The following is a 26,684-nucleotide window of genomic DNA, read 5'->3' as shown; positions in this document are numbered from 1 at the left end:
ACACTTTTTATATTGAGACAAGAATTGCAATGACATGAAAGTATGTCAGAAAGCATATACAAATACTAGTGGAAAGAAAAGATAATGTTTAGAAAATGTGGGGTTTTTTCCAAATTTGATCTTATTGTTTTGACTATATTAGAGCACTACCAACCCATATTCTTTAGAATCATTCAATTTGCTGTTGTTTGGGGCCTTTCTCACTGCAACTGCGAAGTACATAAAAGTACTGCAATTTCCCACGTACCCCCAACATAAAAAAGACATGAACTTGGTAATGGGACTGGAGCATCTCCCATATGGAGACAGGACAAGAAAGTAGTGGCTGTCCAGCCTGGAGAAGAGAAGGTTGTGTGGAGACCTCACAGGGCCTTCCAGTGTCTGAAGGGGCTACAGGGAAGCTGGAGAGGGACTCTGCATCAGGAACTGTAGTGAGAGGACCAGGGGGAATGGCTTTGAGCTAGAAGAGGGGAAATTTACATTAGATAGCAGAGGAAATCCTTGGCTGTGAGGGCAGTGAGGCCCTGGCACAGGTTGCTCAGAGAAGCTGTGGCTGCCCCATCTGGAAGCGTTCAAGGCCATGCTGGATGGGGCTTATAGCAACCTGGTCTAGTGGAAGGTGTCCCTGCCCATGGCAGAGGGTGGAACTGGAGGAGCTTTAAGGTTCCTTCCAACACTTGATATTTGATGTTTGGTTCAATAAATAAGTTATAAACCTGTCATGCATCAGGATAGCTGCAAAACTACTTTTGAACCAAATTTAATCTCTTTCTGCCTGATTGTCAGAACTTCAATCAGTAAAAGCACTGTAGTTAGTGCTATCTCAAAATACTTTAAAAAACCTTGCAGAACATGCAGATCAGTGGTACTATCACACAGTTTCCTCTGTCTTCAGAAAAGGCTGCTCACTAGAATTGCAAAAACAGTGAAGAAAAAATTGCTAAAATAAAAGGCACCTTTACAAACCACATTTCCAGAGGCATAGCTTTACTAGGAAATCCAATGCTATGTAAAAAACAATTCACATTTTATTTTAAATTTCCATAAACTGTACAAAAAAGTTTCATTCTCACCAAAAATAACAGCAATATTTTCAATCTTACTTCTAGACAAACAACAAACTCTTATTTTAGTCTTTCCAGAGTGAGTTTACAAATAAACATACTATAAGATGGATGGGTTTGTGTCAGAGTTGGGACAGAGCAAACAGATTTAAACATTTGTGGAATAAATTTTAAGTTTTTTGTGTCTTTTAAGAATTTAAATACTCCTGCCATGCCTTTTAAGCCTAAAGAAAAAAGTTTTGTGTCTGACACAAAGGAATGTAAACAGTCATCAAGAGATGAAAGAGGTTGACTCTTCCAACAAAATGTTAAAATGTACCCCTCTATCACTGACATTCACTTTACACCAAGACCTGTTCACAGCATGGGGATCGTGCAATAGCTGAATCCACTCTCCAAAGTGCCACTTAAATATACATCAAAGACTTTCTTAAAAGTTTGGATTTTTAAAAAAAATCGTAAGTAACAGAACTGAAATAGATTATACTCCTTTTAATAGTTTGAGTTTCTTTCTTATCCTAATTAATCAGTGAATATGTAACAGCCCCATCAGATCTACAATCATAATGTACTTTTCCCATGATGCAATAAAGTAAACGAGCACCTAGTTAAGTCAATCAGATGTAGAAAGCACCTCTGCCAAGAGCATAGGCTTGTGTCAGGCTTGATTTTGTTTGCCAAACACATGTAGTATGGACTATCAACACGTAATTTAGGTCTTTGACCACAGCTTGATCAGCCCAAGGCCTAAAATGAAAACACAACTGCAGTGATTTTTTAAGATTTAATCAGGTTTTTTTTTCCCCAGCTTTGAAACTTAATTAAGAAGAAGCTGTTTCAACAGATTGGTTAGCGCTTAAAAAGTTAGGCATCATCTGTTACTTCAGAATTGTTTGAAGGAATACAGTCTTGAAATTCCACTTTATCTGGGTAGAGTTTAATATAAGTATCCACCATCAAATCTAAGTCATGTTTTATGTCAAGGTTTATGTTCAACAAAGCAAGGTTGCTTGACCTTTGCCCTGTCAAGGTGTTTTTCAGGTATGCCTTCAAGCGCTTTCGTCCTATTCCGTATTTTTCATTCTCCACCTTCATCACTGGAAGTAAGCACAAGACTTTAAGCAATGCATAAACATTAGGGAAAAACTTTATGTCGGGCAAGTGAAGAGCTTCATAAATAGTAGCTGGAAGTTCAATATCTTTTCCTCTGTGCTTCCACTTGATTCTCCAACAGTGAAGCTCAGCAGAAAGTGTGTCTGGATTGGGCAAGTCATTTTTGAACATGTCAGCATGATGCTCCTCAGACGTATTGAATTTGAGCTGTGCCATGACTGAGGGCACTAATGATAAACATTTAAGAGCTTTTAAATGTTGTTCTGAGAAAATATCTTTTAATTCTTGAATAATATGCTCTACTGTTGGGACACTTAGGATTTCTTTGTAGTAATTTTCTGATGTCATATCAGGGTCAAAGTTCCCCTGTTGTGCCCTATGAAATTTTCCTGGCAGTTTAATTTGTACATCCAGTTTTGTAGCTAAATTTGTGGCTTCCTCAAACCAAAATTCATGGTAAACTTCAATATTCTCCATCACTTCATTCAGAGAGTGCAATACTGCTGTTAAACTGCCAGCTGCAAAGAACACATCTGATGTTTGTCCCTGGAGATTTTTTCCAAATGCTCTTGTAAAAGACAGAACATTTTTCATAATTACAATAGTGACAATGAAATCAAAGTCTGTTAGTGCACTTGAAAGTACAAATGCTCGACCAACAATGAAGTTGTTCCACCTGACAGAGAAGTCACTGCTCACAGCATCCAAGCACAGTACCAGTGCTTGCAGGAGGTCCACTAGTACCTCAAAAGTATCATGCCTGCCTGTCCACTGAGAACGGCAGATCTTCTTCAACTCATTACCCTTCTCATCATTGTCCTGAAAAAGAGCAGAAATTGTGTTGTCCAGTTCTACTAGTAATTGTGGAGACTGATTAAAAAGACAGCAAACTTCTTCAATTGTTCCTAATGCAATAGAAACACCAACAACAGGAACAGATTTTGCCAGCCAAACATTTAAGGCACACGAGGAACATAGTGTATACACAGCTTGTGGATACTTTTCCAAGAGTCTCGTAGCCACAACTTTCATTTTAGAAGCAAATCCACTGGAGACAATGTAGGCTTGACCCCGACAGTACTCCATGTTTAGACCCCACTTTTCAGTAATAGTTGCATGGAACTTAACAGCTAAAATTTCAGGATCAGCCTCATATGGTAAAAATCCTATAAATTCTTCTCTTAGATTGTGAGAATCATCAATAAACCTCACCAACACTGGCAAATGTTCCTCTCCTGCTATGTCTACTACTTCATCGGTGACAATAGAAAAGAAGTGTGAGTCTCTTACTTCCCTCAGTGTCTCCTCTCTAACACAGTTTTCACAGATCTCAAGCATTTGTTTCTGCTGAGTTTTCGAACAATATTCAAGGTTGACTGCAGTCATCTCAAATCGTTTCCTCAGAACTTCATCGCCACCATTTATTCTATATTCCAGTAGAGCCTGAAAGTTATCTGAAGTAAAAATACCTTCTGGAAGTTCATCAACATTATGGCCATCCAATGGAATATTTTGTTTACCCATTAAGATCAAAATTTCAAATAATGATTTAAGGTAATCTTTGTTTTCTCTTTCTTCCAGTGTTAAGGGGACAGCTTTTTCCTCTTGTTCTTCCCCTCCTTCCTCTGAGACAGCATTTTGCTCACTGTTTTCATTCGATTCTTGAGTTGCCTGTTTCCGTTCAAAAGCATCATCAACTGCAAAATGAAATTACTGTAAGTGTCAAAAATAAAACATAGCGTTTACTTGCCCACTACCTTTAAGTTACCAGAGTCCAGACAAGAATGTTTCCAGTTTAAAAGTAAATGAGTATTTTGGAAATAATTTAGACTGGCTGGCTGAATCAAGAAGGAACTCAATTATCCTCCTGCTATATATAAACTAATAGTTATGAGTTATGAGGCATTACCTCGTCAGCCTTAGCAAATAAAGTTATTATCTCAATTATTTTGATCACTTACTCTTTTGCTGCTTCAATGTTCTTATTTCATCTTCACTCTTAAAAAAACAAACGAAAAGAACTTACATTGATGACAATGTCTAACACGTGATCTTAAAATATTAACATATCAAGATCAGATACAAATACTGTATATGAGATCAGTTAACATTTGCCAAAAAGTGCTAGAAATTCTAAGACCAGGAGGTTTCTTGAGGTAGTTTATTACAGCCATGACATGTATCTACTAACTACATGAGAACAGTTGTATTAGGAGGTTCTTCAATATATATAATTATTAGTATATATATTAGATTCCATTTAATAGATACTATTGCAATTTGGTAATGTACTACCAGTAGACAGAACTATCTTTAACCCCATTTTCAGTGCACAGATGCAACCAAACTCACAAAGAAACATTTAGAAATTGTCTGCAATTTTTCAAGTATAAACAGAGATTAGGAGTGGAATTCCTCTTAATTGTCAGTATACTTATAACCATGGAGACACTTTCTCCCCTAAATGACACACAAGACACAATCCCACAAAAAAATTTCACAATCTTGGTTTTATCCATGGATCATTTTTCAGAACAGTAAACTAGAACAAGCATGTCTGAATTGATTCAGATTTCAGAAGTTAAATGGGTGAACCAAAGATCACAATCAACATGCAGCAAGAATTTTGGGATATCATGCTTCAGTTGTCTTCAGCTGTCACTGTAGTAACAAGGAAAAGAAAACTATACATTTGATTTGGATGAAAGAATCAGCTCTGGACGAACACATTTAATTTTCCAGATTATTTCTTAAAGACTTCCTTAGTAGATAAAATTTTTATCATGCATTTAACTTATAATCAGCAAAAAAGATACAGGAACAGGCAGCATAGAAAATACAAACACTCAAGTGGCTAAATATTTTTATTTTACGTTTTTGTGTAAAAGTTTCACATTAACTTACTTGTCATTTTTTCTTTTAATAATAAACCCATAATTTTACATTAAAAACTTACCAGCTCTTTTATCCTTTTCCTATGTCTGCTGTGGGGATTGTTCAAGTGACTTGTAAGATCAAATATAGTTGGCACAGCATTATCCCGTAAAACCGTTCTGTATGGGCTCTGTAAGAAAACAGACATCTCGACTAGGGAATACTTTGAGAAATTTCAGACAGTGTGCCCTTTTTTTTCCTCCTTCTTTTCTTGTTTATGTTATTATTCTAAAGTACTTTGACTTTTTTATGTTACCAAAGAGAAAGCTAAGCTATGCAATTTACATTTCAGGGATATCAAAGAACACTACAGAGATACTACAGAAAACTCCAATCCAAACTACAAATCTTTTTTTTTGTCTCCATTATCTTTATATCAAAGACCCTGGATGCAATAATTTTAATTTACTGCAATATTATGATTTTTTAAAAAAATAAACCTGGATAAAAAGACATACATCAGAAAGGAAACATTTTGTTACTATTGGGTTTTGGGTATTATCACTTATTTCACAATTCTAGAAACATTTCATTGTGAAAATGTTCAATTGCTTCTTTTCGTAGAACTATGATGTCCACCAAGCACTACTGTGAAAGATCATATTGAGGGAAAATTTATCTGTGAATAAAAAAAAAAGAAAAGACTTCTAGATGATCACGTAAGTGTTCCCAGTCAAAAAAAAATATTTAAAGTAAAATGTTATATTTGGATATACTGTAAACCTGTGTTGCCTATACTGGCTAATTTCTACTAAGTACAAAATTGTAACTGATGTCATCTTGTCATTAGATTGAAATACATTTCAAACAAACCCAGTTTCATAGCGTTTCCTTTCAGAGTCATAATGACTTCCAATTTTCATATGTTTCAGGCATGCTGGCTAATTAGAGACCTCATAATGTGTAATACCACTAGGACTTCAGAGTTTGACCTGCATATTTTAATTACCGTTCATAACTAAAAGATCCTATTTGCTTATGTACCAGAGCGAAATTCAGCCTAGAAATTAAAACCTGATACAAAGTCCCATGTCCACCCTTTCCTACTCTTATGCAAGCTATTAAAATCATATTGTTGACAAAAAGAACTGAAAGCTATCACTTCATTAACAGAAAGCAGTGCCTTGTCTTTAGCTGGATGAAAATGTAACAGGAAATTATAGGTTGACAGATGTAAAGAGTGTTTAAATCTTGTGTCCACAACAGAGTGTAATTTAACCAAATCACACCATGTACACACTTCAGGAACAGGACATTAATAAGTTTAAATAATTAGACATATGCAAAATTACACCCAATAAACTTATATAATATTATAATCTCTAGTGAAACAAGTGAGACAAAGAAAGCACTGCAGTGAGGGACTGTTCAACAAACACATTAAACTGCCCAGGAGCACCACTTTTTCCCTCTCCTCCGACTGTTCATTTTCAATGGCTGAGAGCCTGTGTGGAGCCTCAGGTAATGGCAGTGATCACAATTAAGACTAAGAAATTAATTTTCCTAGGGACGAGTTACCCAGTAGCTGAAAGATTAAAAGGCAGCATTCTGGTGAAAAATGTCAGTCATATTTTGCAAGACGCAGTAAATAAATGCTTGTTTTTACTTACACTTCTGCATATCATAGATGTCTCAAAATGTTTAGCACACAATCTGTAATGCTTGTTGAGTTGATCTGGAGTTTTATCTTCTAAATCTGCCCTTCGACAGTTCTCTACCCATCTCTGACATCTGCATGTAAGGAGAAGAATTAGATAATCTTAGGATAAAACAAAATCCCTTAGTTTCAAATCATACTCAAAATTGGAGTGCAAATGACCTTGGGAAGGCTTGGGAAAGTTCTTTACAACATCTTTTGGATATCCCATCAAATTTTTGTAAAAACTACTTTTTCTGTTTTTGCTCACCACTCAACATCATCCCATCAAATTCAGGAGTCTTTTCCCTTAATTTATATATTCTTGCCTTTGTCACGCACACACAGAGCAGACTGTAGCACAGTTGCTCATGAAATCTAACTATTAAATTCTAAAGAATTTGCTCTTAAAAAGAAAAATTAAAAACCAAAGAGATGTGCTTGTAGTCTAAAGTCATAATGTTTTCTAGGCAGTTTTTAACATAGCTGTCTTTTCCACCTCCTATCAAAACACAGTATTCTTCTTATTTATTGTGGTCACTGGGGGAGTTTTGAGTAGATTTATGAAAGTGAAAAAATAACAACAGAAAAAAGCAACCATTCCACAGACAGTGCTTCCATGCCTGAAGTTCTCCTTAGATACATATTTTTACATGTATTTACTTTTGCTTTGGATTAGTTCTCCAAGATATACCACAAAGATAAAGAAATATTTCCTTTACTGACAGGACTCCATTTAGGTATGCAACTGCAGACTGTTCCCCCTGGTGAGTAAACCATTTGCAGTAATTGATGCAAATGCTGCAGTAGTCAGCTTCAACTCCTTGTAATGGGGTATATGTCATCACTCTCTGAGCAACAAAGTTACTTGTTCTGTTGCTAGAAGTTAGAAGGAAGCAATTTTACTATTACTTTAGACTGCACACATGAAATTATTGTTTATAGCAGTAAGGAGGAGAAAAAAAACCTAGTGATTACTCAACAATATAAGAACAAAGGCTGTCTTGTCAGATATTTTGGTGGGTGTCATGGTTTGACGCTGGCACAGTGCCACTGCCCCTATGAAAGTATACCCTCCCCAAACGAGTGCTGTGAGATGCGACCAGAAACAGAGCAGAGCAGGCTTGAGCTTAGAAATGAGGGAAAAAACTTTATTAACCAACCACTATAATAAAAGACACACACAGAATCCAGAATGAAAACCCTCAAAAATATTCCTCCTCCCCTCCACCCAATTTCCAACAAAACACAGTGAGACAAAACTTGGACCCTCAATCAAGTTACCACCCCTCAAATAATCAATTCTCCATCCATCAAGGGAGAGAGGAGTCTCTCTTGTAGCACAGACCCCACCAGGAAACACAGTTGCGACCTCTTTGTGTTTCCATGCCACACATGGCACTGCCCGGAAAAAAGTCTGCCAGTATGACATCCTCCTCCCAGGTACAGTGCTCTCACCACTGTGCATGGACCAAGACTTCTCATAGTGCTCCTCCTTTAAGGATGCTCTGCCAAGGGCCAAGGAACAACAGTTTCTCATTTTGGGACCACAGTCCCCCCCATTTTCTCCTCCTCTGGAGCCGAGGGTACAACAGTTTCTCATTTTTGGACAACAGTCCCCCCCACTTTCTCCTCCCCTGGGGCCGAGGGTCTCGAGAACAGAGATCTTCTTTTTCCCTGAAGACTGAAGGCACCACTACACCCTCCTCATCCTTCTCTGTTCACTCTACTCCTGTCACTCTCCTGGCATCACTGCAGCAGGTCACTCTCACTCCAGCCCTGGCAGTCACTGCAGCTGGCCACTCCCTTGGCTCAAACCATTGCATCCCCCCAAGAATGCAGTCTCTGTTGCAGAAGAAATTGGTTCAGTCTATGGCTATACAAGAAAAGTCCAGCCAAGGCCACTCCATCATCTCCTCCCACCTAGGATTTCTTCTTCTAACATCTCAGGTCCCAGGCTGTCTCTCTTCCCTTTCAGATCAAGAAGAACTAATGTTTCACAAAGCTTTCTTTGTCCCAGAAGGAGTTAAAAGTCTCGGGCTCCCAGGACAGCTGGAATCTCGGCTGCTCAGAATTCAACTCCTACAGCTGGGCACCTTCCCTGCCCCCGCTTCTACTGCTTCTACTCCGGCACATGATATCAAATTTCCAGGTGCCTTCAGGCTCTCTGTCTCTCTCTCTTTGGGGGGGGAGGGGGTCACAAAGACATCTCAGTTTTTCTCCATGCTTCTGTTCCGCTCGGTTCCAGTCCCTTCACCCCCTGTCCTACCTCTCCTAGGCCGCATGGCTTCCCCTCCCCCACCCACCCTGTGGCTGGGCAGGGGAGGTCTGCACTCTTCTGCTGACAGGAACCAAAGAGAGTTCCCCTGGGAGTTCTCTGCTTTTAACCCCCTGTGTTCTCAGAGGCATGTCCAATGCCTTCAGTGGTCACTCCAGGCATCAATATCCAAATCTGACCACTGATTGGTTTGACCCCAACTTCCGGAGAAAACTCACTTCCTTGTCAAACCAGGACAAGTGGGCAGCCCAGATGAGGAAATCACAGGTCTAAGTGGATTCACCTCTACTTTAGCTCAGTAAAGAGCAATTGTGCAGATGAAAAAGGGGAATCTTTGATTCTGATCTCTGCTGGCCGAACTATTTGCGAATCTCAATTTTTTGCTCATGCAAAATATTAAAATAACAGTGATGGCAAATGCCATAAATCAAAATAATTTCTAATATTGCTCTCGGAGATCCATACAGAGTGTCAAAAATAGGTTAGAAACTGTTGGAAAATAGTTGATAATTGTTAAGCATGTACTGTTAAAAAGTTTGGTTATTATACTGGAAAAGGGGTTAAAAGGGTAGTTATAAGAAATAAGGTACTCAACATACCGTATTTACATCTAAGTAAAGTTTATCACCCCCCAGGTGAAAGGAGCCAGCCTGGACAGAACTGTAATGGGCCAATCAAGAGCCTTAAACCTTCGTGCAAATGAAGGATCCCCACAGAAACCAATCCAAAGGAACAAAAAACAGTATAAAAAGGGGGCACCCGACACAGTGAAGCTGTGCCGCTCCACCTGGAACATCTGGGACATCACTGCTCAATAAAGGAAGAAGACCAAGCACCAGCGCTTCAGTATCCTTGACAGGAACACTCCTGTTCAACCTGTGGGCCCCCATGCTTTAGGCCTTATTATTATAATAAATACTCTAGTACCGGGAGTGTGGTCCCATTTTTAACACACAGTATGCTTAGTAACGACTTGTGAAAAATGTAGATTAAATGATTGGCTCTTTGCAAATATTAAATTGAATACTATATGTGTTATGGAAGGTTATTTTGTAATACTGTATTAATCCTTTTTAAGTAGTGTGTTAAATATAGTTTTAGGTTATAACATAATGTTAAAATAGAAACTATGCGATGTAAGGTATTTTTTTTACTAGCTCAAGAAGGGGATAAGATAAGCAAGAAACTCTTCAGACAGAGATAACAGCAACAGGACACCTAAAGAGTTACTGCCTCCTTATCGGAAAAGACAAACATTTTTCCACCTTCTCTCCATTTAAGGGGAAGAAGTTGACAAAAACCAGAAAATTTCTTAATTTGCAAGGAATTTATGGATCATGTATGAGATATATTAATATGCAACAGACTACTGCTTTTAAGTGTTATTCCTTTGTTTGCAAGGCATGGTTTTGGCAGCTAAGTGCCCAAAAATATCCGGACGTCCATAATTCTTTGCTTTTTATTGTCTCATAGTGTCCTAATCCTAATTGTCCAAATTTTTATTACTCTAATTTATTACTATTTTTATAACTATTTTATTACTAATAAACTTTTAAAATTTTAAAAAACAAGTGATTGGCATTTTTCACAGACTTAAAATAGGAAAGAAAACAATGTTTTAAAAAAACTGATTTTTTGGCACAACAGATCTTGCACTCTTGTCTTGGCAGTGCAATCACCCCAAAAAGAGAACAGGGGAGCTTTCTTCACTTAATCAAATGATATAAACAGTCTTTGGGAGATCTATAGCATCTAAATTATATTGACTCTGGCTTTCAGACTTTCTCAGTGGGTGTTGACTACTAAACAACTCATTAAATGTGATCACAAAGGCTGATCAGCCTCCTCTACAGTTAGTGGGGAGGGTTTCAGTCCAGAGAAAGAGCCTGACCCCATGGTCTTACCTGCTTCTCTCAGTGATTCAGGGAAGCTGACAAACACGGAGAGAGAGCAAAGCCAGAGCTCCTTACATTATGTTAACTCCCCTGAATCACCTCCTGGCAATCACAGGGAGACAAACTGGTGGCAAGAATGGTGCATTCAGAACTGGCACATAGATGCCAAGGGCAGGCAAACATCAGCCTGAATTCTTTGCCCTCCCATGTTAACGCCAACCAAAGAACCTAAGTAGGTACTTAGTAAGTACTACACAGTACTTAGTAATAGTCAATGAGACAGCAAGAGATACCACCAGCTCTTTAGAGGGGGCTTATTCAAAAATGAGTCTCACACAGATGTCATTAACTACTCAATACTTCTTTCCTGATGCCTTAAGTTTTAGCTTTCATATTATCCAGATTCTGTATTGCATTAGTACGCAACTCTGAACTTCATATAAAGGGTTAGCAAGTTCTCTTCACAGTTTAGTTAGACAAAACAATCATTTTCCAGCCTGAGAACCAAGGACACCATTGCAGCTTAAGGCCCAAAAAGTATAAACAGCAAATTGAGGAGAGCAATATGGGAGGATTGGACTTCATAACCTGAAGCTGTAATTGGACAATCAACCCTAATATGCAAATGGACCAAAACTTACAAAAGCATGAAAACATGTGACCTGTTGTCCAACATGGGTGTAGCTTCGGCCAGGCTCTTGTACTGCCCAAGGTGTATTCTTTGAAGGCCTTTTTAATAAATACCTACTTTATTCTTTTAACACTGTCTAGCCCCTGTTCTAGGTAGCCTCTCAAGGCATCATTCCCTTACAAAGTTCTTCAACAGTTGAACAAAAACTGGCTGTGGCTGCTGCCTTTTGTGCTGAAGTAAACACTGCCTGTGATGCCAAATTATTTTTGCCTGTTTTCTTTTATATATTCGCTGTATTCTTACATATATATTTGTAACTTTGCCTATTGTTCTATTTGTGGCTAGTTTTCCCAATACTTTACCCAGTACTTTTCCCTAGGCAGAAAGAAGCTCCACATTCCAAGGCCCCCTATCCTATCTTGGCTCTGTCTGGGAACCAAGGCCAAAAAACAGCTCTTCAAGACACATTTTCACAAACAACATTTAGTTCCCATCTAAGGAAGGGGGGGGGGGAGGGCTCAGGCAGGATTCAGAGAAGGTTGGACTGAGGGAAATGGCATCACCTCTTATTTCTCTAATTGGTGATTTTTTTTCAATTATGCTGATCTGCTAAACTTTTAAAACTGTATTCACCCCATGAGGGGTGGGCATTTTGCGGGCATTTTTCCATATCTGCCCCTGGAGGCCTCCAATGAAGACCAGCCTTTGTGTTACCTCCTATACTAATATTATCTCAGGGTATGTTGTTTTATTTCTAGGTTCTTTAAGGCACCACCTGAGCACATGATCCAAAAGAAGCCTTTGGTGTCCAGAGCCCTGGTTTGAGGATCCTAACCACACAATCCTAGAGTGGTTTGGGTTGGAAAGGACCTTACAGCCCATCTCTTTCCAGGCCCTGCCATAGGCAGGGACACCTTTCACTAGACCTGGTTGCTCCAAACCCCATCCAGCCTGGCCTTGAACACCTCCAGGGATGGGACAGCCACGGCTTCTCTGGGCAACCTGTGCCAGGGCCTCACCACCCTCACAGGGAGGAATTTCTTCCCTACACCTAATCTGAATTTCCCCTCTTTTATATCACGGATCAAACATGGGCACCAAGCTTCTCAACCCACTGGAACAGTGTATCAGCAACCAGAGTTCTAGAAATTTAGGAAGCTCTAATGGCAAAGGCTGAAATGTTGACATTCCCTGAGGTAGCTACAGGACTAAAAGGAGATGACAGGTTATATGACTGAACTCAAACCTGAAAACTCAATCTGAGTGTGAATTCAGCACTTCAGCCAAACTGTGAGTTTGGCTCCAAACAGAACAGTCTCTGAGGAATGGAATAACAAAGAAAAAGGAAGTCAGACCCCTGAGATCACCCACTATAGCTCTGCATAGCTCCAAGAAGCAACTAGACAGATCTTAGAATAAAATTATGTATTAACTTTTATCAAATCTTTCACTATTCAACTAATGCATACCATATACTGTTATGCAAGTCCTTCCGTTGCAATATATTTGGCACAAATTAAAAGCTATCTCAAAGCAGTATATTACACCACTGTTGCTGGGAGTACACCTAATGCAAGTAGTGTTTGCAGGCTGTGAAGTGGTACTGACCTTGTGCCTAACAAAGTCCTAGAAGTCCTGTGCCACTGTCTGGCTGGGGTGGCTGGTCCCACCTCAGATCACCACGACCCCCCACAGAGGTACAGGCTTAGGGCAGAGTGGCTGGAAAACTGACTGTTAGAAAGGCCCTGGAGGTGCTGGTCAACAGTGGCTGAACATGAGCCAAGTGTGCTCAGGTGACCAAGAAGGCAAAGGGATATCTGGCCTGTACCAGCAATGGTGTGGCCACAGGCCCAGCACAGTGACTGTCCCTCTGTGCTCAGCAATGCTGAGGCACCTCCAATCCTGGGGTCAGTTTTGGGGTCCTCACAACCTTGATGTAGGTGCTGAAATGTGCAAAGAGAGGGAAATGGAGTTGGGGTAGGGTCTGAAGCACCAGAAGCAGCTGAGGGAGCTGCAGTGGCTCAGCCTGGAGAGAAGAAGACTCAGGGGGCACCTTTTCACTCTCCACAACTCCCTGACAGGAGGGTGCAGCCAGGTGAGGGTCAGGTTCTGCTCCCAGAGAACAAGGGACAGGACAAGAGGAAACAGCCTCAAGTTGTGTCAGAGGTGGTTTAGGTTGGCTAAATTTCCTCACTGAAAGGTGGTCAGGTACTGGAACAGGCTGCCCACAAAAGTGGTGGAATCACCAGACCTGGTAGCTGTCAAAAGGTATGTGGATGAGGCACTAGAGGACACGGTTCAGTAGTCAACATGGTGGAGCTGGCTTAATAGTGGGATTTTGTGGCAGCAGCTCTCTGGCCACAGAGAGCAGGCACAGACTTTCCCAGGCATTTTCCCAGGGAAGGCTGTGAGAAGATCAGAGAAAAGAATGAGAAACCGGTTGTTGTGCACATGTGGAATGTGTTATGGATATTTGTTTACCAAAGGGTGATTTCTTAATTGGACACTGGATGGTGTTTTGCTGGATTGACCAATTAGGTCAAAGCTCTATCGGACTGGCTGTAAGGGTTACTGAGTTACTTAATAAGTATAATATAATATAGTATAAGAGGATATAACAAAGCAATTGACCAGCCTTCTGCAATCATGGAGTCAATGCTAATTACTACCCGGCTGGGGGCCTGCAGTGACAGGACTTGACAACCTTAGAGTGTTTTTCTAACCTTAAAGACTCTGTCACTCTATTCTATTACTTTATTTTGTGAATATTGGGGGATAATTAAAAGGTTTAGCTAAACCTGGTTTCAGAAAGCAAGATTGATAGCAAAGTTGTTTATATTAAAAAAATCCCCCAAACCAAAATGCAACAACCTAAACTCTTACAGTAATGATTCATGCCACTACCTGCACATTTTGAAGATTATATAGGAAATTATTAAAAATCATTATCAACACAATTTTAATATATGCTGATTCTTTCAAAAAATTTTAACCTAAGAGTTGATTTACTATCTTTTTTTAGTTGTAAAAGTATTTTCTTCTTTTGCTAAATAGGCAAATTGGCAAATAAGTAAATAGGCAATTGGTTCGCAGACAAAACAGATTTCTGGAGAGCACAGAAAACACCAGCTGAAGTAATTGCTCACTCTGATGTGATTATATGCATATGGATTTCCTTCAAAAAGGGGGAATTGGAAAGATCTGCTTGTAGAGGAATGCTTGTCTTCAAAATGTGTGTTTTTTGTGTCCTGTTTTGCAGTAAAGTTATCCTTTTTGTGAATTCAGATTTAGTTGTAGCTTTTTGGATGGATTGTCAGGGTGTCAATTTGATGTACCCTGCCAAAAGCAGGCTCTCCAGCAGGTGCACATCAGGTGAAACACTGGTTTTTGTACAAATATGGTATTTTCTGTGGACTAGTACTTGCTTATAATGGTGGTAATTTTGTGTATAGTTTTGAAGTATATTTATTAATGTATATTTCAGACATGTACATTTATATAGGTAAGAAGATGGTAAATTACTTTCTCTAGAATAAAGAGAACTGTTGTTGTCTCAAAAAGATATGGTGTTATTCATAAATGGCAAGCATCACCTGTCACTCAGTTTAGCAGCACAGTCACAGCAGCAGGAAATCTTTTTAATTTTCAAAACAATGTTATTTAAATTAATTTGGAGGACACGGTTTCATTTTCATCCAGGACAAAGATATGCAAGGGGTCCTGTCTGGGCAGGAAACTGGGGTTTTGTTACCTAAGACTTCATACTGCCACTTCAGCAAAAAGAAAAGGAAAAAACTTCAGTTAATTAAAAAAAAAAAAAGTAGATATAAGAAAATGCTTTTAAGTTTTGTTATGGTCTTCAGGAGACAGAGAGTTAGGTCCATTCAATATGAAGAGAATTTTGACACCTACCACCATGCAATAATAAGGTGTAAAACTACCACGTTAATTGATACTTGTAGAATACATAGATTATTTGTAAGTTGCCAGCAAGGCTTATGAAGATTGAAAGATACTACTTGTCTAGTAGAAAAGACCACTGTGTGTCTTTTTTTAAGCTTCAGTTGTGTTGTCAGGAAGTAAAGTATTTAGTATTTATATTAACAAAAGGACAAAGATTAGCAGATCCAGGAAAGGTCCACACTATGGTAACCAGGCTGTGGTTACTCAACCAGTAACAAATAAAAACCCAATTGCAAGGATTTCTTCAAGATAGAAAGATATGGCAGACTGGATATACTGGGGTAAAGTAGTTCAGTAAATCATTGGCAGAGGGTACTGTGGTACTGTTAAGGAAACTTCCCTGTTGGGCCACCCAGGAGCCACTCTGGCAGTCACACTTGCACCACCTGAGCTAGGACTAAGGCCCCTTTGCAGCTCTGAGTGTCAGATCGGGTTTCTTTACTGGCTTGACCCCAGGTTTCCCATAGCACGATCTGTCATATCAATCCTTAAAATAATTGTAATCACAGTGCAGTAACAAAATCACAGCTCAAGATGGTGCATCCAAGGAGGGAACCCAAATAAGTCCAAGTCCTCTCACCAGTCTAAGTGTGGGAAAGTTGGGTGTTGTCAGCTCCTGCGGTGTCTTGGAGTGTCCATGTGCCTGGCTGTGCCACAGATCCCTGTGCCCTTTTGCTGTGCAAAGGGTCAGCAGTTGCCTCTTGCCTCTGGCTCTTGCCACCAGAGCTCCATCTGCAGCTGGCGCTGCAGTTGCCCTGAGCTGCCAGCACTGAATGGATTCCTTAACACCACCAAGACAGAGGATGGAGAGCCTGTGCAGTGGGGTCCAGAAACAGAAAAAGCCTTCCAAGCTATAAAAGGAGCTTCAGCTTTGGCTCTGGCATTGGGATTGCCAGATTACTCCAAGGCCTTTTGAACTATTTCTGCATGAGAAGACAGGCTTATGCAGCTTGTGAAGTCCTTATGCAAAACCTATACCCACAAGACTGCCCTGAGCCTTACTACTCAACTCAACTGGATGCTGTAGCAGCAGGGAATAATTCCTATGTTAAAAGCAATAGCAGCAACAGCAATTATCATGAAAAGGAGCAGACTTAAGTCCAAGTCACCCAACAACCATGTATACATGAAATGGACATGATTCTTAAACATGCTTCACAAGCATCATCCCCATGAAGAGCATATAGTTGTGAATAAATTATTTTAAATACACATATTATCTTGAGATTTTTTTTAATCTAGAACTTTATTTCCCAATCCCTTCAACAATGAGCTCCATCATGATGTGCTCAAGTAGTATTTCACTTCAGCCACCTACATGGAGATATGCATGATCAGTCTCTAGAGAACTTGGATCTAATCCCATTTACAATGGATTCTCATACATGAATGGCAAATGACACACAGACTACACAGGAATAAGAAACTCAGAGGCGCTTAAGGCAGAACCTCTACAACCCTTGGTGAATGCCCAAGAGGCTGAATTAACTTGCATTAGGAAAGGCAGCCTGGTGGAGATGTAATTAATGAGTGACTATACTAATTCTAAATAAGTTTTTGGAGAGCATCATACATTTACACTGCTGAAGGAGCCATAGTTCTTTACTTCAGCAAAAAATAATGTATCTAATGGAACTGAAATACAAGTATTGCTGGAAGCCACCAAGCTTACAAGAGAAATCACTTTAGTACACTGTCCAGATCATACAAAGGCTCCTGTGAAACAAAGAAATAATAAAACTGCTCAAACATGTAGTCCGGTAGATTTAAAATAGCCTGGAGTTTAGGAATAGTATTATGGGACAGCAAGATATTGGAAATAACTCTCATCAACCTCTAGAGTGGTCATGAACAGGAATAGTGTTTGGCAGAGATTTATACCCAGGATCAGCCTCTTAGAAAATAAATGGTTGGAGACAACTCCACACAAAATAATAAATAAAACTAAATACAGCTGCATGACATACAATCTGGAGATGAAGGATTAACTAAGGTATTTTCAGTAAAATCTAAACTGCAAGTTAAATAGGAAGGACCATATACTGCCATATACTATTTGCTGTAAGTTTTAGGTAACAAAACTGGATACACCATTCTCTCATCAAACTAGTAGTGGATGATCAACCATCATGATCATTATGTGATTTTTTTATTGGTAATCGTTTAAGTATTTGTGCACAGGAATCTATAATGTTGTACTCTACCCTATGGTAATCCTGTTAGCTTTGTTATATTTGTACTTGGAATAATGCTGTACATAAGGGCAGCACTTAAAGAATGGGTGCAGAGACTGTAGAGATATAAAAGCCCAGGGATCTCTTGGTTCAGGGTCAATCCCCAGAGGCATCAGCTCAAGCTGTTATCATGTTATGATTAAAGTGCTGAAAGGAACAAGACATATGAGACTCTGCTACAGAAAACCCAGAACCCAGGGTCAAGGCTATGAGTGTGGCATGTCCAGGGAGTCAAATGGCACTCTCTTTCATTTGGAGCCACCTGCCCTGGAGGGCTTTGCTCACAGCAATTAAAGTCTCGGTCTGCAAAGGGGATTCCCAGCATGGCTCCTGAATGGTCAGGAAGGAAAGTTTCCTTAATACTGCTTAGGCATTGCTCATTAGCTTTTAAGAAGGTTTTCTTCAGTCACAAACTTTACATTTTCAGAGATCTGCTGACATCTCATGGAAGTTGAAATGGCATTTTACGGAGTTGCAACTAGAGTATATATCACCTCACTACTGGTCAACTGCAGCAGAACAGCTTCTCTTTGCTTAAGTATTTTGTTCTGAACACTCATACCTCAACTGTAACTTGAGCCACCATGATGAACAGAGCCACAATCCCAGATGAGAGTTAAACAACCATATTTTACTGTGAGGATCACTGCCTAGACTGCATAAAACTGTAAACCTTGTATAGGTAACAGAGGCTACTTACACTAGTTTGATATGAAAAGACAATATACCACCTATTAAATACTGGTGGTTCTCCAAAAGCTAATCTCTGAACCCTTTATCTTCTCAAAAAGCCAAAAGGAAAGAAGGTAGTCTTAACAGGTTAGTTCTCACTGACTTCCTAACACCTGAAAGATCAGACTTGGAATGTCTAACTGGAACTGCTTAGCACTGAACTGGGAAAACATTAAAGGCAATTACCCAGCTTTTATGGAAACACTGAAAACAGTAAGGTAGTAGAAACAATTTACCCAGACTATGCATTTACCATCAATGATTTTTTTAAATTAAAATTCATTTTAAAATGTATTCTAACAACTTTATTTTCAGCTTTCCCACTGTAAGCTGCCAAGTGCAAATAACATTTTGGGACAATGTATTTTGCTCACCACCCCAGTCTGACCTACAAAAGTGAGAGCAAGCAGTACAAGGAACATATTTTCATCTCCATCTGAAGACTGCTGTAGACCAACCCACAGAATAAAACACCCTCAAATCTGTAAAACTAAAAGGATGCATGGATTTATTAGTCTCTAAATGCTCTTGGTAAAATAGAATATATTACCAACTTTGGACAGAAAGTTGTAAAATATTAAGGGGGGAACTTCTAGAGAACTTAAAACATCATCTTTGTCACTGACTGTTTTTAAGAGCACAAAGATGCTATATGCAGTTTATGTATAGTTTCTCCTTCCTCCTACCCATCTTGTGAGACCCCATCTAAAATACTGTGTACAGTACACCCCAATATAAAGACAGACATGGAAATGTTGGACCAAATCCAGAGGAGACCACAAAGCTGGCAAGAGGACTGGAGCACCTCCCATATGGAGACAAGATGAGAAAGTAGTGGCTGTTCAGCCTGGAGAAGAGAAGGTTGTGTGGAGACCTCACAGTGCCTTCTAGTGTCTGAACAGGCCTTACAGAGAAGTAGGAGAGGAACTCTGCATCAGGAACTCCAGTGACAGGACATGGGGAAATGTCTTCAAACTCTAAGAGGGGAAATTTAGGTTAGATATATGAAGGAAATTTTTTACAGTGAGGGTTTGGAGGCCCTGGCATAGGTTGCCAAGAGAAGCTGAGGCTGCCCCATTCCTGGAAGTGTTCCAAGGGTTGGCTGGGAGCAAGGTGGTCTAATGGAAGGCATACCTACCCATGGCTTGGAATGACATGAGCTTTAAGGTTCCTTCCAACCTAAACCATCCTAGAGTTTATAAAATATAGTTTTAAAAAAATTAATCTTTAAAACTTAATCATTTAGTCACACACCTTTAACTACATCTCCGCACTGCTACCATGGAACACACACATTCAAAATGTCCTTCCATAAAAAAATTATGAACTGAAGAGGATATTTTCTTCATACAGTAAACCGTCATCTACTGATGAATTCTGTACAGCTTGATGTGACTCACATTTTACAGCATGGCCCTCTTACAAATTAAGACTGAAGATCAGGCAGTGCCAATTTTCTTCAATTCCACACCAACTGCAGACATTCCTTTGTGTGAGATGCTAAGGGTCTCTGTGACATGTGACAGGACAGATGGTAGAAAAAGACAACAGTAAGAGCAAATCATGAAATTGAAGAATAAGAGTAGGTAAGCAAACACTTTGATTTCAGTTCTTATTAAAGCAAAAGCATATGGAATATGGATTGTATTATAACACCTTGCATGTACTAGACATCAAGGGATCTGGATAGCCTTTACAGCAAGGAATTGCATTCATCCAGAAGAACTTCATAACATATCCAAAATCACAACTTTAGAAAGCAGCTACTACCTATATACGCTTTTTTGTATCTTCATTTGAAATTGCTTGGAGGGTCTGTTTCCTTAGAAAATACTACATGTGCATAATTCCCAACGGGTTTTGATTTTTCCAAAAATCAGGTCAAGCAGCTTCAAGGAAGGAAGGAAGTAAATATCATGTATAAATAATGAAAAGCCCAGCCTTAACTATCGACTGTTAGAAAAGAGGTAACTAGTATTGCTCTATGCCTATGCACCTTTCAATATTGTGAGCATCATGTTAAATCAAGTGATTATAAGAGTGTTATCTCGATTTAAGGGTGAACCTTTAATGGGGATTTCTGTGTCTAAGTGCATGATTTATTTTTCATACTATTTTCCACTGTCTCTCACTCACACACTTTTTGCTCTACCAGTACACCACCCCTGCTTTTCACCCATTGGGAATTTCTCCCATCACCTCTGCTGTTGCTCATGATGCTTTGCCACCATCCCAGGAATCCTGTGACAGTTCCTCCCCGTCACAGGAGTGTCCCATTTGCCACGCACACACCTCATCATCCAGCACCACATCGCCTAACACACAGAGCAGGCCTGATGGACCTTTACTGCTTGAGCCAGTGCTAAGCCTGCGCGAGCCCCCCACAGTGCAGGGCTCCCCTGCCTGAGCCTATGGCTCTGGTACCCCTCCAGCTGCCCCACATCTCTCGCAGCTATTACACCACCTCATATACAGCCTCACCCTGCCCACAGGCAGGCAGCTCCCACCCCCGTCTTGGCCAGGCACCCTCTCCCCACCGCATCCCGGAGCGCCGCCACTCTCGTCCCCACCACTCCCCCGAGGGGCGGCAGCCGCAGCCGCTACCGTCCCGGCGCAGGCGCAGCCGCCCGCCGCCACAGCCCGGAGGGTCCCACGGCCCCGCCCCGCCGGAGCGAGCGCGGCCTCCTCAGGCACCATCGGAGGTCCAGGCGTCCGCCAGCCCGCGGGTAAGGAGGCACGGGGGAAGCAGAGCGGGCAGGGGGAAGGGAGCCAGCTCTCCAGCACGATGTATCCTCAGACAGACAGCGCTGTGGGCCGGCGGGGCCTGAGGGGGAGAGCCGGGCGTCCCTCCCTCAGCCCGCCCCTCCCGAGGTGGTCTCACCTGGCCGGATCGCGGGGGAAGCGGAAGAAGGCCAGGTCGGACTGGGTGCTCTTGCGGGTGCAGTTGGGCGCCGCGCAGAAGTTCGGCATGGTTCCCCCGGCCGGCGCCGCTGCCCCTTTAAATCCGCGGGCCGGCGGGACGGGGGCGGGGGGAGGGTGCCTGTGTGGGGTGGTGGAGGAGGAGGAGGTGGCGGCGGCGGCGGCCGGAGGGGAGGCAGAGCGGGAAGCGGCTCCACAGTGCTGTGAGCGGCCGGGAGGATTCAGCGCCGCACTCCGCCTGGCCGGGGCCGCCTCCTTCCCAGACTGCACAGCGCGCGCCCGCGGCGGACACGGCCCTGCGCGTGCGCGCGAGGAGTGGATACGGCTGGGGCGCGCATGCGCGGGGTATTGGGATCTGTGTGCGGGTTGCACCGTGTGCGTGTGTTAAGGGCATGTGTCCGTTACGTGCGTGTTACGCCGTCTAGGCATTACGCCGTGTGCGTGTTTCACCGTGTTACGCCGTGTCCATGGGCTGTGCCGTGTGTGTTATACCGTGTGTGTGTGTGTTGTGGCATGTGCATATTTGTTACACCGTGCGTGTAACGCCACATGTGTGTTACAGCACGTGCGTGTGTTGCGCCGTGCATGTAATGCCATGTGCTCGTGTGTGACGTCAAGCGTGTGTGTGCACATGTTACAGCGTGCATATTTTACACCGTGGCCACCCCAAAACCCAGTGTAGGAAGGGGATCATAACATTTTTTGTACAGACAAGCACTTTTCTCTCTTCACAGCTCTTTCTTCTCCAGTCCAACTTATTCATGTCAGCCTGGTCTTCCTGCTCTTTCCTGCCACATTATCCCTTTTTATTCATTCATGTATTTGCAGCCCTACATAGTTTCCTCATCTAACCCCCACTCTCCAAGCACAGTACCTCCCATTTTCCCATTAACTCCACGACTGGTTTCCCCCCTCTCTTTGCTTACAGCTCCTGGTCGCCAGCCACAGGTCTTCAGCCAGCCACCCAACTCATTGTTACAGTTCTGATCATTTGTGGCTTGTAGGAGGAGGGGTTGGGGAAGGCAGTCTAGGGTTGCCATGAGAAACAGCAGTTGTATGAGTTCTCCACCCCCTTTTGTAAGAGAATTGTACCCTCCCCCTGTCCTGTCAGTTATTGTTCAAGTCTGCCCCTTAGCCTAGAACTTTCTCTGTTCCACGTTTTCCCTTTGGTTCTTCCACCAAGAACACTCCTTTCCCTTTTCCCCACTGGTTAATGTTATATTTCCCCTCCCTTTAGCCTTCTCCCGTTTGTACCCTCAAATGCTAAACCCTCCTACCCCTACGCAGTAAAAGAATCCTCACCCCGCCCTTCGGGGCTCTCGGAATCTGCCTCCCTTCTGCTTCGTTGTCTCCCTGTTTGCCCCTTCTGCGACCCTTCAATAAACGAGCAGGATTTCAGCAGCCCGAGTGTCCCTCCCGTTCTTCTGGTGGACCCTCAGATGTACCAGCTATCCGAGCTTCGTGCTGAGTGGCTAAAAGCCCCCACGGCTCAGCGGTGGCTAAGCTTCCCTTAGTTTCCCTCCCTGAAGAAACTCACGGAGGGGTGAAAGGAGCGGAGCAGGGCAGGGCTGGCATGCCTTTGCCTGGAGCTGCTTCCCATCTTTATATATGCTACACTGTGTCTGCTTTAAAACCAGGCATAGGGTGGACATCGAGGTAATAATGATGTTCTCTTATTTTCTTTTGTTTGGCTCTAGGTGAATGTTGTTACTCTGCAGCCTGATGGATAATCACACAGAGTCATTGAATCAATTAAAAAAGAAAAGACTTCTGCAATAATTGAGTCCAGCCTATGATGGATCATAACCTTGTCAACTATACCAGAGCACATCCAGGGTTTCCTTAAATATCTCCAGGGATGATGACTCTACCACTGAAACAGAGATTTTTGGAGTTTACTTAAGTTAACAAAATGAATTAAGCATTTATATTTTAGCTTGTAGAGTTAGGTATTGAATTTTAACCTTTTACTTAAGAAACCTCTGCCTGGTACAAAGGGCATAAGAAAATGCAAAATCCTGAAGCTTCTTGCATAAAGAACAATACCAGAGGAGGCAAAGAACCCAGATAAAGAAGCTCCTCTGTCTCCAAGCCTATTAAGACTGACAGACCTACTCAGGTAAGCACCAAAGGAACGAAAGCACACACACAGAGAGGGAAAAGTTCAAAAGTTCAGTCATGAGGAAGACCACAATCTTCAGCCTCAGGGCCACCAAGAGACCCCCGTACGACCACCACAGCAAACCACGCGTGCCCAGAAGGGCGTGGACTTATTTAGCATGAGAGGCGAGGACAGGCGGGGCCAGGGGTTGAATATGCATGAAAAAGTTGTGCAATGTATTGCATATGGAACATCTTTGGGAATAAAGGTGTGGGTCAGACTGAGCTCGGGGCACAAGTTTTGGAGAGCTATCTCACTTGTGCCAGGCGCTGACATACTTACCCACTTCATAACTACCCTTGGTTATGGAGTCTATTTATTTATTCCGTGTATCGCTTCACCACCTCACTTGGCAGACCCTTCCAATATCTAGTCACCCTTTCTGTGAAAAACATTCCTCCTGATGTACAACCTAAACCTTCCCTGGCACAGCTTAAGACCCTGTCTTCTCATTCTATTGCTGGTTGCCTGGGAGAAGAGGCTAATCCCCACCTGGCTAAACCTCCTTTCAGGTAGTTAAAGAAGTAATGGTAAAAGCCACAAGCTTTTTAAGTAATGAAATAATTAGATAGAGGTTGTACTGGTCAGAAGCCATTATTAGGTAAAAATAAAAGTTTAGGAAAAAAAAACAGGATACAGAAAACTGGATGGTAGGAAGTAGGTAAGGCCTCCCTCACCAAGTATGTCCTGTTTAAAAGTAGGTAGAACATCTGTGAAATTACAAATTCTGATGGCAAGTGATGATTGTTTCAGGTGTGATACTCCTGTAGTTTTAAGAATTCAGCTGTAATACATCCTTTTATGTATCTTCACATAAAAAGTCCTACTGTCCTGGAAATGTGCTGGGCTCTAGAAACGATAATCCAAAGACATGAAATGGCCAAAAGTATAAGTTTTCAAAAGAGTGCATAAAGAAAAAATAACAAAAAAACCCTACTTATTTGATTCCTTTTGAGATTCAAATATTTTAAGCTTTCTTTGTTTAGTATGAGCAGGATTAAAACTGTCTTTTACATGAGGAAGTCTTGTCATCAAGTGCTCCTGACCAATCACAATAACATCAGTTTATTTGTGTTAATTGTTTGCCTGAATTCTACCTTGGGTATGTAGCTGAAGTAGTTTTGAGTAGTGTCATGGTTTGACACTGGCGCAATGCCAGCGCCCCCATGAAAATACACCTTCCCAAATAAATGCTGTGAGATGTTATCAGGAACAGAGCAGAGCAGGCCCAAGCTTAATAACAAAGGAAAAAAACTTTATTAAACTACTACTACAGAAGACACACAGACTAAATCCAGGATGAAGACCTTTTAAAACACCCCTCCTCCTCCCAATTTCCAAAACACCCACCATGAAACATCACCCGGGATTCCTGATCAAATTACCACCCTTCAGATAATCAATACTCAATCTATCAAGGGAGAGAAAAGTCTCTCTTGCACCACAGACCCCTCAGGAAACACAGTTGCCACCTCCTGTGTTTCCATGTCACACATGGCAACTGCCCGGAGAAAATCTACCAGTGTGACACCCTCCTTTCCATGTCACAGTGCTCTCACCACCATGCATGGACAGACTGCTCATAGGGCTGCTTTAAGGATGCTTTAGGACCCAAAGATACAACAGTTCAGCTTCTCATCTTGGGTCTACAGTCCCCCCCATTTTCCCCTGGGGCCAAGGGTCCAGGAACAGACATCATCTTCTTTTTGAAGACAGAGGGCATCACCATTCCCTCCTCAGCTTTCCTCTGTTCTTGCCATTCCTGTGCTGTTAGTTGCTGAAGCAGGTCTCCTTGGGTCACCACTGCATCCCCCTAAAATACAGTCTCTATTGCAGGAGATTTTGGTTCAGTCTATGGCTAACAAGAAAAGTCCAGCTAAAAGCTACTTCATCATCTCCTCCCACCTAAAAATTTCTTCTTCTAACGTCTCAGGTCCCGGACTGTCTCTCTTCCACTACAAATCAAGGAGGAATAATATTTTACAAAGCCCTCATTTCCCGGAAAGGGTTAAAAGTTCAGACTCCCTGGACGGCTGAAATCTCTGCTCAGCATTCTGGACTCCCATGCTGGGCATCATCCCCCCCCTTTCTGCTTCTCCTCTGCTGGCAGATCTCCAGGTGCCATCAGGCTCTCTGTCTCTTTCTCTCAGCGGGGGGGGGGGGGGGGGGGAACGACAAAGGCATCTCCACTTCTCTCCACCCTTCCATCTGCAGGAGCTGGCTCAGTTCCAGACCCTCAGCCCCCTTGGCCTACCTGGACAAGGCTGCATGGCTTCCCCTCCCCCACCCAGCCCATGGCTGGGCAGGGGAGAGTCTGCACTCTCTGAAGACCAGAACCAAAGAGCGAGTTCTCCTGGGCGTTCTTGCTTTTAATCCTCTGTGTTCTCAGAGGCGTGTCCATACTTTCAGTGGTCACTCTGGGTGCCTATATCCAAACCTGACCACTGATTGGTTTGACCCAACTTCCTGAAAAAAAATTCACTTCCATGTCAAACCACGACAAGTAGTCATTTAAGCTAATGCTAAAGATAACTGCTGCACACCATTGGTTTGACTTTACTTGGCAGTCACCAACATTCATGGACAGTGAACTGTATAAATGAGTTAATCAGATAAGTAATCTTTTTTAAAATAAATTCAGGTTAGATTTAGTTGAGATAACTGCCATATGATCTGTGGCGCAGGTCACATAAATGTTCATGCTGATACAAGGAAACACAAAAAAAAGAGAGCAGGATCATTTTCAATTGTAGTAATAGTATAGGAGCACGACTGCATAATGTTAGAGTGAATTTTAAAACACTGAAAATCTGTTTCAGTAGGAAAAAAATTACTTCTTACATAACTAATAAGAAAATTGTATGTTCTGCCCAATACTGAAATACCTTTTCTCCTCCAAATTGCTTCACGAAACAGAAGTACTAGCATGCTAAACTCCTTTTTTGGGGCTCTGAGCAAGCCAGACCAGAATGGCAGTATTAAATTTAAATTAGCCATTGCACATTGTCGCAGTGCGCTGTCGTATCGTGCTGGGCAGTGACAGCAGGGGCGCGACCTTCCCTCCGTGAGCTCTGCTATTCCCAGTTATCGCTTGGTCCGGCGCAGGAACAGATAACGACGACAT

General features: G+C 41.8%; 1 protein-coding gene across 2 annotated transcripts; it reads right to left on the bottom strand.

Annotated features, from left to right (window-relative positions):
* Positions 1–1,003: 1,003 nt before the first annotated feature.
* THAP12 (THAP domain containing 12) lies at positions 1,004–21,703 on the bottom strand. Of its 2 annotated transcripts, none has more exons than XM_053934058.1 (5): positions 21,362–21,703; positions 6,722–6,842; positions 5,134–5,241; positions 4,139–4,175; positions 1,004–3,874 (listed from the first exon to the last, which is right to left on the bottom strand). In XM_053934058.1, exons 1-5 carry the CDS (start codon positions 21,448–21,450, stop codon positions 1,929–1,931), a joined length of 2,301 nt encoding a protein of 766 aa, XP_053790033.1. In that variant the 5' UTR covers positions 21,451–21,703; the 3' UTR covers positions 1,004–1,928. The 2 variants fall into 2 exon arrangements, with proteins under 2 accessions (XP_053790033.1, XP_053790034.1); XM_053934059.1 differs by lacking the exon at positions 21,362–21,703 and adding an exon at positions 19,881–20,973.
* Positions 21,704–26,684: the final 4,981 nt, after the last annotated feature.

The sequence above is a fragment of the Vidua chalybeata genome, chromosome 2, assembly GCF_026979565.1.
Source record: "Vidua chalybeata isolate OUT-0048 chromosome 2, bVidCha1 merged haplotype, whole genome shotgun sequence".
Taxonomy (NCBI): Eukaryota; Metazoa; Chordata; class Aves; order Passeriformes; family Viduidae; genus Vidua; species Vidua chalybeata.
This window is presented reverse-complemented; position numbering and strand designations above follow the sequence as displayed.

Excerpts from the sequence above, each read along its gene's own strand:
- THAP12 (XM_053934058.1), bottom strand. The coding sequence starts at position 21,450 with ATGCCGAACTTCTGCGCGGCGCCCAACTGCACCCGCAAGAGCACCCAG. Across the intron at positions 5,242-6,721 it reads CATCTATGATATGCAGAAGT|AGCCCATACAGAACGGTTTT; the intron begins GTAAGTAAAAAC and ends GTTTTCTTACAG. Across the intron at positions 4,176-5,133 it reads GGAAAAGGATAAAAGAGCTG|AGTGAAGATGAAATAAGAAC; the intron begins GTAAGTTTTTAA and ends TGTTTTTTTAAG.